Raw genomic sequence first — 14401 nt, forward strand, 5'->3', positions numbered from 1 at the left:
TCTCTCTCCCTATCCTTCCCTCCCTCCTTCTCTCTTTCCCTCCCTCCTTTTCTCCCTTTCTCCCTCTCTCTCTGCTTCCTGGCCACCATGAGATGAAGAGCTTTGCTCTGCCACATGCTCCCCACCACGATATTATGTTCTGCCTCACCACAGACCCAAAGCAATGGAGCCAAATGACCAACTGAAACCTCCGAAACCATGAGCCAAAATAAACCTTTCCTTTTTTAAGTTATTTTCTCCAGTATTTCATCACAGCAATGAAAAGCTGACTAATACACTCCCTCTTCCTTGTTATATTTTTTTTCTACTACATTGGTTATAGAATGCCTTTAACATAGTAACTACTTAATAAATATTTTTACTTTATAAATATTTGTTGAATGAGGCCAAGTATGGTGACATATGTCTGTAATCCTAATGGATCCTGAGGCTGAGACAGGAGGATTGCAAGTTCAAGTTCAGCTTCAGCAACTCAGGGAGGCCCTAACAACTTAATGAGACCTTTTCTCAAAATTTAAAACAAATAAAAGGGCTGGGAATGTAGCTCAGTTGTAAAGTGCTCCTAGGTTAAATCCCCAGTACCCAAAATACATATGTATCTAAAATGTGTACATATATTATGTATATATTATGTATATATTATATATTATGTATTGTATATATTATGAATTATATATATCTATTATATATATTTGTTGAATGAATGAAAAAAGTTTCTAAGACACTTCTGATCACAGTTTTAGATTATAAACATGGAAATCTATGTGCAGTCATCTATATTATCCAATGTTACATTTAAAGAAGTTTCTTATTTCAGTAATTGGAGGGTGGGGATTCTGCTTTGCAAATCTCCTTTTCTTTTTTCTCATGCTGAGACTGAAGTATGGCTTAACTACCGGAAAAACAGTGCCAAGGGATGGAGCTGACATCTCAGGAGCAGACTAAGAGATTAGTTTAATAGACTGCAAGATTAGTTTACTGATCCTTCCTAGATCCTTTCCTAGAAAAAGTGATTTGAGTGCATATCATCTAATTCATACAGACTGACTTTGCAAGATCATCACTTTCTACGTCCTACAACCAGATCGAAACATACTTTAGGTTAAACTGCACCTCCTTAAATCTGTTCGTGTTTATAATGAACAAGCTAAACAGTCAATGAAGTCGAATCACCACTCACCATGTGTATTGATCTCGATGATGAACTGCAGAAGTAGTTTCCAGTTCTGGTATTGGGGGGAGCACTTCCTCTATCTGAGCCAAGGGCAGCCCCGGTGTGGACTCTATTATTTAAGGAGAGCTTATTATTCTATATTTAGTCAACAGCAATGCAAAAAGAGACACATGTGACTAATGTAGAGAAGATATCTATATTAGATATACTCTAATGTAGGAAATGCAGGAAGAGAATCCTGCCCAATATCTAAAGAGGATTTGGTAATTTCCACCACCCACTAAATTTCCTGCCTATAACTCTAACATCTTCAACCCATTTGTCTCAACTCTGTTTCGGTCCTTCATTCTTTCCCTCACCTTCTCACTCCATTTCTTTGGCACAAGATGTGAAGCCTAGTTAAGGAGAAGCAGTGCAGAAAAAGCTTTTAGAGCACAATGTTAAGTAGCAAGAAAAACCATCTTAGTTTGTCCTATCACATTGTTGAAATATGCACCTATGGAGAATATGAATAATGTCTTCAATTTTAGGGACAATTTTAAGAAGCACAGTTACAAATTAAATGAATTCTAATCTGTCTTCATGCTTTATGACTACGTAACTCTATAAAATTCTTTATTCTTCTAATATTATCTTCAGTTGACTTCAAGTTAGGAAATGAACATCCATGTCCTATATTGTGGCATCTCTTTCATTTTCCTAGGATCTGGGGTCCTGATTCTAGTTTCTATATTCAAACTTGAGTTCTATAGAATACATGTGGTTTTTGCTTGATAGACATATCTACCTTTTATGTGTGAGAGAGAGAGACTGGGGATCAAAATAAGGGGTGCTCCACCACTGAGTTACATTCCTGGCCCTCTTTAATTTTTATTTTACTTTGATACACGGTCTCCCTAGATTGCCCAGTCTGGCCTCAAACTTGAGATCCTCCTGCTTCAGCATCCTTGTTACCTGGGATTACAGGTAGGGCCCACACCCAGCTGACATCTCTACTTTTGATGCAAAACCCTGAACTCGGGTGGAAATGAGGTGACAATGGTTCAAAAAAAAATTAGTGTAATTGCTTCTTTGATTTCTGAGGAGAAATCAAAAGAGAATTTTTGAGCATTCAAGAGCATGATGCCTCTTGTCCACGGAGATGATTAAACACTGGCACTGGTCACCCAAACAGAAATACTGCAGAATATTCTCCCAGAAATTTTTCTTTTAACTAGAAAATTTATTTTAATAATAAAAACTTTATTTGGGGGATTAATTTTCTGAATAAGGAACACATTCCCATGAATCAAAATCTAAAAACTATGAAGAGATATTCAATAAACTGTCTCCCTCATCCCTAGTCTCCTAGACAATCATTTCTATCCCACCACATAGTTCTTCTTGTCTTCCCTTCATCTGCCACAGGCAAGCAAGGTTGCTAGTATGTGTGTGCATGCACTTGTGTACATACACACACATATATAAATTTGTACTCCTTTTAAAAATAATTAGCAACCTACTATATAGATGTGTGTATATGTGTGTATATATATACTACTATATATATATATAGTATATAGAATATACCTACTATATTTATATGTGTGTATGTGTATGTATGTATATATATATATATATACACATATACATATATATATACAAACACTTAATAATATATCTTGAAAGAGCCAGATGTGATGGTGCACACCTGTAATCCCAGAGACTCTGGAGGCTGAGGCAGGAGAATGGCATATACACTATATATACTATATATACTATTCTATGGATATTTTATTTCTATTTTGTTTAGGACTTTTGCATAAATTAGATTGTTCAACATTTCATTTTAGAGTCAGTCTTTTTTGGCTTTGAACAATACTATTAATATTAGGAAGCATCCTTTTTTCCTTTGCTCTGTGCTTTGGATAAGGTTTGTCCCCAAGGATTCATGTGTCAAAAGCTTGTCCCCAGTGTGGTGATGTTAAGAGGTGGTAGAACTTTTAAGAGGTGGGGTCTAGTGGGAGGTCATTGGGACCCTCAGAAGGAATTAAATAGTTCTCAGGGGACCCTGGTTATTTCTCTCAAGAGGGTTGTTATGAAAGAGGGAGCTTGACCCCTCCCTGGCCTCTTTGACTTCCTGTGTGATGATGTGATCTATCCATCTCATACGTGCTCTTGCCACTGTGGTACCATCAGTCATGAGGTCTTCACCAGAGCCATGCAGAAGCTGGAACCATGCACTTGAACTTCAAGAACTGTGAGTTCAATAAATGTCTTTTATTTATAATGTACCTGGCCTCAGATGTTTGTTATAGTAACAGAAAACAGGCTGATATAAACACTGCTGGAAACATCTATTTCTTTGAGTTGATAAATGCTCCTGCAAAATGATCTTCCTATTACTTTTTAAGAAGTAATTCACACATTTTCTATTTCCTTTCTTTCTTTTTCTCAATACTGGGGATTAAACCCAGAGCATCACACATGCTAGGCAAGTCCTCTACCATTGGGCTACATCCCCAGCCCTTTTGATTTTATTTGGAAACAGAGCTCATTAAGTTCCTCAGGTTGTCCTCAAATTTGTGATCCTCCTGCATCTTCCTTCCAAGTAGCTGGGACTACAGGCATGTGCCACCACCCTCAGCTCACTCTTTCTATTCTATGACAATTGATTTGTTCAGATTTTCTATTTCTTCTGGTGTCAGATTTTATAAATTTCCCTAGAAAGTTATGGTTTTTAATGAAAAAAAATAAATAAAAATCAAGATAGTAACTACTTTTTACAAGGAGTAGGAATTAATAGAACATTTCTGAGGCCATTTCCAGCAGATAGTCCATGAAAATGATAAAATCACAACTAAAGTTAGAATTTTTTCTTACAGAGCATTTAATTTTCAAAGGAAAAATGACAAAAGTTCCCTAATTAGCAAAAAGGTGGGAAAAGAGACCTAAGGCCCAGTCTTCACATGGGCCCAGATCTCCCACTTCCTGTTCTTGTTTCCTCACAGACCCTTCGCACATAAGTCCCTTAGCATGCATTTTTATTTTACTGTAAGTACCAATCAGATCTATGAGTCTAGCTCTATGAGCCCAGTCTCACCACGAAGGTTCCTTCAAGTCTGATTTCTCTTTCTATACCTGAGCTTCAGGAAGAGTGGTCCTGGTAGGCAGAATTCTAAGGGCCCCCAAATTCCTGCCACCTGCCCTTCGTGCTTCCTGTAATCTCCTCTCCTTGAGTGTGGACAGCACTGTGAAAAAGAATGGGGTTTCTGCTCCTGTGATTAGGTTATACTATAAGGCAAAGATGAAAGGATTTTTTACAGTTAACATCTCAAATCAATTGATTTTGAGTTAATAAAATGGGAGACCACTTTGGGTGGGCCTGATTTAATAAAGCAAAAGTCTTTAAAAGAAAGACTTAGCTCTCCCTGAGGTCAAGGAGATTCTCCTGCTGGCTTAAGGATGCAAACTGCCCTGTTCTGAGCTGCCTCCTGGGCAGGAGAACTTCTAGGTGACCCCATGACCTGAGGGCAGTCTCCAGAGGATGCCCAGTAGAAACCCAAGGCCCCCAGCATACATGAGCAAGGAAATGAATACTGCCAGTCACCTGAATGACCTTGGAAGCAGTTCCTCCAAATGAGAACGCAGCTCTGCAGATACATATTAACTTCAGCACTTAGAGACCTTGAACTAAGCCACGCCCAGGTAAGCCACGCCCAGACTTCCAACCAATAGAAATTCAGATGATAAATTAGTATTGTTTTAAACTCATAAATTTACGGTTAATTGGTTACACAATAGAAGATACCTGGTCTTGGGTTCTATCCCAGATCTTTTGAATTAGACTATCCCTTTGTAAAAGCCTGGGATCCTGAATTTTATAGACCTCCAGGTTGATTCTGATGCACATTACAGTGTCAGAATGAACTTACTGTGCAAATAATTGCTCAGACATTCTTTAACCAAGCATTTTATAACTTCCAGAATTCGAGATTTGGTGATTGTTCTTTTAAAAGTTTATAATAGCAAAAGAGTCTACTCATAAAACTAAATAATTATCAAGTAAAATTAATAGAGCTCTTTCAGTTGGAAAGTGCTCATCATTTGCTTATTCATTCAGTTTGCTATGTTTTATAGCACCATATAACCATAATTTATTGTAGAAAGCTATTACCTGTCAAAATGATGGTTAGTCTAGAGTAATTCTCCAGTGGTGCATTGTCTTCAGTTTCTCCTAGTATCGAAAGTCATGTAACTTACATGCTGATAGCAAACTTCTAAAAAATTGATCAAAAGGTAGGATAAATGTCATTTTAAAACTTTCTTCAGAATAGTTAAAATGGATGGGATCTTTTTCTTGTACTACATTGGGGGAAATAGAATTTCTTTCAAATATCATTAATTTACCAACACTAGTTAAGGCAACAGAAGCCGTCAAAAATATTTTTAAATTCACAGATGTCTATTCATGAATTTGTCAAATCTCTGAATCTCTGAACCAAACATTTTTTAAATGTTTTTTTAAAGAACCTCAGAAAAATCTAAGACATTAAAAAGAACCTCAGTGTGAATTTTGACCTGGCTGAATTCAGCAAACAAAATGGATTTCCATCAGTAGAAACTTTGATAAAAGATAAAACTCTGTCTTATGTTCTTGAATAAAACCTTCTCACTGTCTATGGCAATGTCCAGATTACCCTGCAAGGCTTCTTTTTTTCTTCTTTTTATTTTTTTTTTTCAGTATTCCTGTCATTTTTCAAAGGTACTTTATACCTATGACATCTACCATCTAACTTCAATTCAACTTTCCAAAGCCACTGATTCCCACTGCTTAACGGAAACTTACTACATGCTTTCGTCATTTTGTTCCTGATGATCTTCCTCTCAAAGATGAGGCACATCTCCCACCCTGGGGGCATGTCTAAACCTCTCTCTCAGCCTAGCCAGTCTCTCTTGGCTGCTGAAGAAATTTGCCCATCATTTTTTAACATTCTTATCTCCAAAACTACTTGCTCAGCTATGTCTTACTTGGTTATTAAGTTGGAAAGCCCCAAATAGCTCAAAACAAAACAAGGAGGTGTAAACAGTGTTAGGTGACCATACACGCTATGTCCCCTGTGCCAACTTCCCCAGTAGTGGACTTCCCCAATAGTGGACTTAGCAGATTTTGTTGTAATTGCTCATTTGTCTCCCTCTCTGAGGAAAAAAATTATGTGTACTTCATTATTTGAGTTCTCAGAACCTACCTTAGATCATGACACACAATAGGTACTCAATAAGTAGGTGTCGTGTCAAATGACTGAAAGAATGTCCTTTAACTTCTCTGTGCCTTGTTTTTCTCAATCAAAGAGCATAGGTTCAAGCAGAGCAAGGAGTCGACCCTGAGTTAGTACGCAGGAATTTGGGAGTAAGAAAAATAAGATTGTCTTCCAAGAGTTGTCTGTAAAATCAACCTATGATCAGATCTCAAGCTTACAAAGTCATCTTCAAAATATTATTCCCAAGCCAAAACCTGCTCAGTATCCAAAGTGCTTTGTTAAATGAAGCAGTCAGGCTACCCTAAAGTAGGGAAGAAGGTCTAGAGCTACCTAGCCTGGGGATGCATTTTAAGACCTAGCAAACAACCCTTGGCTATGCTTTGATTTTCCATATGGTTCTGCCAGAGAGACAGCACACAAGTTTGCTGTCACAGAGTCTGTCTCTCTCTCAATTGTACCACTCTTTGTGAATGAATACACTGGCCTTCAGGTTTTGTAAACCTATTGGTATGAGCTGGATTATTTCAATGGATCCTTATTAATGCACTGTTATCGCAGAAGACTAAACCCAGAAGAAAAGCACTGGACCAAGTATACTCCAAGTATGAGGCACAAGTATGAGGTGGCAGAGGTCAGTGCTGGAGTGGCCCTGGCCTTGCCCCCACACCTTCCATTTGGCAGTGGTGTTGACACCTGCCCTGTGGAGATCACTTCCCTGTGATTTTGGAAAAGCTAGGGTGGCTACTTTGAGGCTAAAAGAAAATGAAAGTGAGGATAAAATGAGGTGATACATTTGATTGTACTTTGAAAACCACAAAGCACTACCAGTGCCAAGCAATGTTATTCCCCACATTTGTTTAAGCCCTCCCCGTGGTTCTGCTCAGAATCCACTAGGACCCACTCAGGGGCTCAGCAGGTGAGGGCTCTGGGTAGCAGACCCTGGAAATGAGGCTCTCAGTTCTTCCCTCCTCCCTGTGTAGTTTGGGAGACTCAGCCATTCTGATTCTTCCAAGAGTCAGTGGCAATTAACATCTCATCTGCTATCCACAGAGCACTTGCTTTCCTCAAAAGTGCTTCTCCAAAAATAAAGAAATGCTGGTTTATCCTCATTGATTACTTTAGTCAAGACAGCTGTGGAAAATTTCAGACAGTTGGTGATTGTTATACAGTTCTCTAATTTAGCTTAAAAAAAAAAAAAAAACCTTCCAGTCTTAATGACCTCTTACTGCCATAGGAATGCAGAACTTCAATATCTTTCTACATCATTCTGACCTTTTCATCACATACAAATATTGGCACTTCTGTGCAAGCCCAAGATAGCTAGTAGCCTTTTAGGACTAACAGAACCAATTACAACAGCTTAAAATAGATTTGCATTATTCAAGGCGCCAACTTCCTACTATGGTCAAAGCTCCATCTGTTATTATTAACAGTGATCCTAAAGCTACTCCTCTGCACCCAGTTTGGTCAATGTGAGAATCAAATGAGAACAGAAGATAAATGGTTGCGAAATTATCTAGAATTAACACTAGAGAGGGAAAAACAACCCTGCTTGAACTGACAGCTGCCAATATTCAGAGCCATTTACTGAGTTCTTGTACACTTCAAACTGCAGATAGCCTTCCTACTCCAAGAAATGAAACGGAGGAAGAGTTTCACAGTGTTCCTTTCATTGTTTTGAATAGAGATTGCGGGGTGTGAGGGAGTTCTGAAAATTCTTTGTAAAATAGTAGCAATGATCTTTTCAGCACAGTGGATAGAGAATTGTATTTATTTGGCACATGTTTATTTGGTTTCTACTATGTACAGTACACATGCCCTATGCTGTGAGCTGGGGATGCACTGATGAATATCATCAGATAGTGCCCCTGGCCTCAAGATGCTGACTGATTTATGGAAGAGACATCAATCAAATACCAACAAAAATATAAAATAGCAACAGTGAAAATTGCTACGAAGAGGTTGGTGGTGTTTTAAGAGTATGTAATAAAAGCAAGTAAAAATTAGTACAGAAAGTTCCAGAATACTTCCCTGAGAAGGTGCTGGTTTAAGCCCAGATCACAAGGGAAGGGTTGGAATTAACTAGACAAAGTCAGGGTGGGCAAATGGGAGGTATGTATGGGCAGCAAGGGAAGCAAGATGGTTCAGGCAGGGACAGTCTGGCAAAGATGGAAGAGATGTTAATGTGCATATGTTTTGTCATCAGTTCTTCCAGATCTGATATAAATAGCTGTCACATAAAGGTATTCAAGGAATGAACAGAATACATCATCCTATGCTGCCTATAGATTTTTCACACTTATGAATTTCCTCTTGCAAAGAGAGATATCCTCTGTATTTTTATCTATTCTGTAACCAAGCAGATGGCTGTAACCTTTCCTGTCTTATGAACTCAAACCTGTATTTTAAGAGTCATAAATATTATAGTTAAGCAAGTAAAAATTAAATTTTCACGTTATCTTGCTTGGTTGCAAAACATCTGGCACCAGTAATTTATCTTCTTTTCCGTGGGAAATTGAAACCTGCTTAGCCTTTATGCACTAGGCATAAACATTGCAAATTATAACTTTACATTGACATTAGTTTCATTTGGAGGTAATGTAAATGGGGTCATCCACTTAATTTTGACATTTACTAATTCTCTTTCACAATAAAATTCCATTTTCTTTGCTTTGTGTTCCCTGAGAACCCACCCACATTAACTACCAAAAAAAAAAAAAAAAAAATCAGCCAATGCTGAAATGTTTCTTTGTGGATGACTCACATTGCCACACAAGCTGCTACAACTTTATATAGAGAAAACACTTCATCTCTGTTTCCAGTGTTAAACGTAAAAGCAAGAAGAGTTTTGATCTGTGGGTTGCACCAGCAGCTTCTCGGTACACCATTGTCATTAAGTGGTATGCTAGAAAGTGCATCAGTTGGACAGAACTGAATTTAAATTCTGACTCTGTTAGGAACTGGCTATAAGACAGTTACATAAGCTCTCTTGGTTTCAATTTTCTCATCAGAAAAAAAAAGTGAAATTCCTATGAAACTACATGAAATGACATATGTGGAAGTACAGTGCATGTGGAAGGTGTCCCATGAGATATTAGATTCTCTTCTCCTAAGGCAACCAGGGATAGAATCTCTTTAGCCTCCTTGGAAGCCCTGTGAAGGCAGGGATTGTGCCTATGCTATGTGCTTAGTGAAATGGTGGCCCATAGTCTTGGGTTGAATATTTAAAGGTGAAGAATGCCAAGTGTTAAAGTTTTCACCATTTTCCATGGACATAGCGGGGAGACCACTTCACAGACTCAAATGCCAGTGTGAGTGGAAAATCTAATTGTAGAAACTTGGTGTTGCAGATATTCATGTAATGGCTATCCAGCACTGGGACATCTAGAGGGTCATCTCAAGTATGGAGAAAGTCAGAGAGCAGACAGTTCCTCTCCTTGCTTCCTGGCACCTGGTGTACCACTGTGTGGCCTACACTCAGTCCTGTAGAGGCAAGCCATCCTGGGGAGAGATCCCAAGCTGCACGCTGGTCACAGGGTAGCCCCAAACCTCAGAGGGAGCATTCATGGTGATGACAGCAGCAAGACATTCTCACCAGACCATTCCTGGCGTGTGACTTAGGCTGTATTTTGGCTTCCTGCCCTACCCCCCAAATTCCTGTTTATCTGCAAAGCTCAGATTCCCAACCTGCCTTTTGCTTTTATGGCCTACCTACTGGTTTTCCATAAATTTCTTTTCTGCAGTCAGTCAAGTGGGGTTTTTGTGTTTGCATCAATGATTTAGATCCTAGTCTACTCTTCCTGCCCCTGGCCTTGGGTTCTCAACATGGCCAATACATTGAGCACTGTTTTTAGAGATACATTTTCAGGTTATGTGATTTTCAAAATTCCTTCTTAGAGGTGGTTGATGTTTTCCATTATTCTTTGATATCCTTAGCAAGCCTATAAAATGTGCTTTAGGTTCTTCAATGGAGCCGAATTATGTTCTCTCTAATTACTCTTTGTTGCTTCATTTGTTTTCACCTTTCCCAGCGCCTGAGATTCATATCTTGCTCATCTGCTCTTTATCCTCAATACTCATTTCCCCTTAGGGGCTTGTGAGGTTTCATAGCTTTTATCGTGCATGAACTACGTGCCAAATATTATGCTAGGGATGAGGACACGAAGAGGAATAAGGCAGCATCAGGGCTTGTGTGAAGATAATAACTGGATGAATAAGACGTTGTTAGGTAGATTAACGCCAAGACAGGCAATGGAAGTCACCATGCCTCTCAAGCAAGGAGGAAAACAGACACACAAAAGGCTGGGATTTGATTCTACATGACATCTCTTTCTACAGTAGTGAGATTCATTTATTTTGTGATCATTGTGTCTCTAGTATGTACCAGGCGTGGTGCAGTGCCAGCATCCTGGTAATCTCTCCTTATTGCTCTCTTGTCGATGAATGAATGTCTTTTGGAGGGTGTGAGCCTGTCTGTACCTCTGAGTGTAACAAAAGTGACTTTGTAATCCGTGAACAAGTGGCGAGACATTCTGGAACAGAGAGCTGGAGTCCACAGCAAGCTCTGTCGAAGGTGGCACAGTCGCTGCTTCTTTGAACTACATTTTTTTTTCTTTCTGATGTTACTGCGTTTTCAGAGAACCATACAGATACATTTCCCCCTTACATTCTCACTGCTGCCTATAATCCATCATTACAAAGAGCAGCCTTAAAAACGGCACTCAAGGGAGACATTATTGCCTTTCCATTTCTCTCTCAGAAAGAGCAACTCAGAATAGGGAGAGGCAAAAAAATGCATTTAGGTTAAAGGAATATAAATAACAAAGAATCTGCTTCTTTCCCTTTTTAAGATGCTGAGCCTCAAAAGGATTCTTGGTTTTAAAAATGGCCATCACCCCTTGGCCTGAACTAAACATTAATATTATATACCTGGTAATAAAGCCACACTTTTAGTGAGAGCTATTAAAGGGGAAGTAGGGCTGAGACAGGTTTCTTGGGTGAAAGAAAATCACAGACTCATAAATACAACTTGTGAGGTTAGTCTTGTGGTTGGCCAGGACTTAAAATTTGTGATTCCCTCGATTATATGGGTTGACAGGGGAGCTATTGACTTTTTCTCAGACAAGACTGCAGTGCTCAAAATTATGACTTGAAAACAGAAATGACCAGGATTCCTAACACAACTAAAAAGCTCAGCCAAACTGGGTTAAACCATTCCTGGTGTACAGGCCCATGTTCTAGATAAGAACCAGGGAATGCTATTTTCTCCTTTTAAAAAAATATTTTTTCCCCATTTAAAATCTTTTTTGAGGGCTGGGGATGTGGCTTAGTGGTCAAGTGCACCTGTGTTCAATCCCGGGTACAAAAAACAAAAAAAAAGTTTTATGACTTTTATTAATCAATCAAATTTACATTGGCCACCTAGAATTTCTATTAACTTATCCCAAATATAACTGGAGCCAAGTGATTATTTTGCTAATACTTATTATTAGTTATAGCTTAATAATTTGACTGCTAACACTGAGTAGTGTTTGTTTGTTTTTTAATTTTTTTTTTGGAACTCTTTGGGTACACCCAGGCTAATCTTTCCCCAGACGAGAAGTCTGAGATTCTTGTTAATTTCAATAGCAAACAAATGTCTCAGGCAGTGGTCCCCACTGAAATTCTGGGCAGATCTCTAGGTGGCTGCAGATGCAGCTGCAGTGTGAGACAGGGAGTTGTCTGGTCTCCTTTCATTTTTAAAAAGCGTTTACACACCCGACTTCAAGCTTCCTTTTCTATCTTCTCAGAGTCAAAGGGGCCAGCTCACTGGCTATGGACAAAGGGTGTTAGTCAGATCACTCATAATTCTGTGGTCTGTCAAAGAGTCCAGGATATTATTTCTCTTTGGTGAAGAGGACTTTGTCCATGTCATATTCTCCCTGTCTCTTTTTTTAATGTGGTTTGACAGCATGAATTCAAAAGGAGCTTCCACAATTAGAAGGAGAAAGAACCACAGCATCTGTGCTAACAGCCCCTTAGCTGCTCTAATTAGGATCCCCTTATTCCATTTCTGTTTCTCAGGAGAGGACAGGGGGCTTTTTAATTGGGGCTATTAGAAGTTCTCTCTACACAATGACACCCTCTGTGAAGTGAAGGCTCCAGCAAAAAGCCATGCCCACTCTGCAATTACTTCTTGCAATTCTGAGGAATAATGGTATCTTGTCTCATTTAAAAATAAATCAGGGCTTATTCCTTACTGCGTTCTCTCCTCTGCCTACTCACATGAGTTTCTTCTTGCCAATTAAGCAAACTTTCCATTATTTAAGGACGTGTTTTGATCCTAACTGTCCCCTGATAATAAGACATATTAAGCTGAATTTCATTTGCCCACAGCTCCACTCCTTTATTCCCAATCGAAGGCTATTTAAATGAGCTCAGATCTTGAACTTGCTTGGTGAGAGGGTGCAGTGTTGGAATTTCCTGAGCTTTTGTGTTGATGTCACGGAGCTCACCTGAAATAACCCGCACGTTCAATGCTCTCTGTTTCTCAGAATCGCTTCCTCTTAGAAGAACAGATGTACCTTTGTATTTATGACCTATTCCGGGAAAAGAAATTAAATATTTAGATGAGAAACACATTCTTCAGATGTATTCCCTATGCTGGTTTAATGGATTACCAAGGAGAAAGGGCCTTTCCCAACAAGGCCTGGGGTAACCAGACACCGGAACTTTTCCTACTAAGTTCCACTAGCAAATACAACTGGGTTCTTTCTCAAACCAGTGACTTCTCTGCTACCATGAACACCATTATGTCACATCCTCTAATGAAAAGCACCAGCTCTTACATTCAAAATATTATTTGTTACTCTGTACATGGATGATGTACAAAATTCCAAAAGTATGTTTAATATTTAATTATATTTAATGCCATAATTGGTATGACATTTTTCATTATATGCTTGCATATAACAAAACAAAAATTAAAAGGACTGGGGATGGAACTCAGTGGTAATGTGCCCCTGGGTTCAATCCCTAGTACCAAAATAATAATAATAATAATATAAAATAAATTGAATATATAGTATTGATGATATTACTAACTACTGCTTTAATGGCCATTTTTACAAAGGTATCAGAGACAAGATTTGATATGAGACCAATCTTAAAAATATCTGTAACAAATATGTAGTCAAAAGAACTAGTAGAACCCTTCCTCAAACCTAGAGGCAACCACTTGCTACCCTATGGAAATGACTAATACAGCTTTGCCCAGTAAAGAACATATAGGTCTTAGAAATAAGCAACCATCACAAACTTACCATCATTTTCTAAGAACTAGCTATGCACCAGATCCTGTGTTCAGCTTCTTAAGTAATCTATTTATTTCAGCTCTTACCCCAGCACTGTCCGGTAATGGTGAAATGTCCTCATTTGACAAAAGAGGAAAGGCACGCTTGGATATGATAACATGCTTAAAGTCACTTAGCTAGTATGTAGTAGAACCAGGATTCTAATATCAGTCCTTCTGCTCCCCAAAGCCTATTCTCATGGTAATAACATTTTATTATCTTTAAGAAACCAACTAGTCATATAATAAACTGTCCATCAGGCCTGATATTTAGCCAGTATATGCCTGGATATACACCAGTAGTACATCCTAGTAGCTTACAACCCATTTTGAAAGATGGGTGTCACACTAATTGTTAAATATTTTTAACATTATCTCTACTGTCCTGATTTCATTTTAGCTCTGTCCCACCCAAAAATCTGCTGATACTCCAAGCTTGTTAAAGATTGATTCTGGACCATATTTTTCACCTACAGCTGCTCTGTTCAAGTTCTCTAAGTCTGAAATTCTTTGTCACCACTCCCTGTTCCTCTGCCTGTCTCTGTTCTCACTTCCCCTAAGCCTTGCTCAATCTCCAGTTCCATCAACTCCTCCCTATTTGCCTAGTCTTTCTTGCCCTCCTGTTCATTGCCCCGTATGAGAAAGATGTATGAGTGT

The 14401-nt window shown here is 38.7% G+C and overlaps 1 protein-coding gene across 2 annotated transcripts in view; it reads right to left on the reverse strand.

The window, feature by feature from the left end:
• Positions 1–14401, reverse strand: part of Tmem156 (transmembrane protein 156) — a 35913-nt gene that overhangs the window by 1989 nt on the left and 19523 nt on the right. Inside the window, exons 5-7 of one of the 2 annotated variants that reach the window (XR_007341060.1) lie at positions 12909–12992; positions 5331–5433; positions 1181–1283 (exon numbers count right to left, since the gene is read on the reverse strand). Coding sequence is in view for 1 of the 2 variants with exons in the window: in XM_015482031.2 (XP_015337517.1) it covers positions 1181–1283; positions 12909–12992 (187 nt within the window). In the remaining variant the exon portion in view is untranslated. The remainder of the gene's footprint in view (positions 1–1180; positions 1284–5330; positions 5434–12908; positions 12993–14401) is intronic. The other variant, XM_015482031.2, reaches the window with a different exon arrangement.

Source organism: Marmota marmota, unplaced genomic scaffold, assembly GCF_001458135.2.
Source record: "Marmota marmota marmota unplaced genomic scaffold, marMar, whole genome shotgun sequence".
NCBI lineage: Eukaryota > Metazoa > Chordata > Mammalia > Rodentia > Sciuridae > Marmota > Marmota marmota.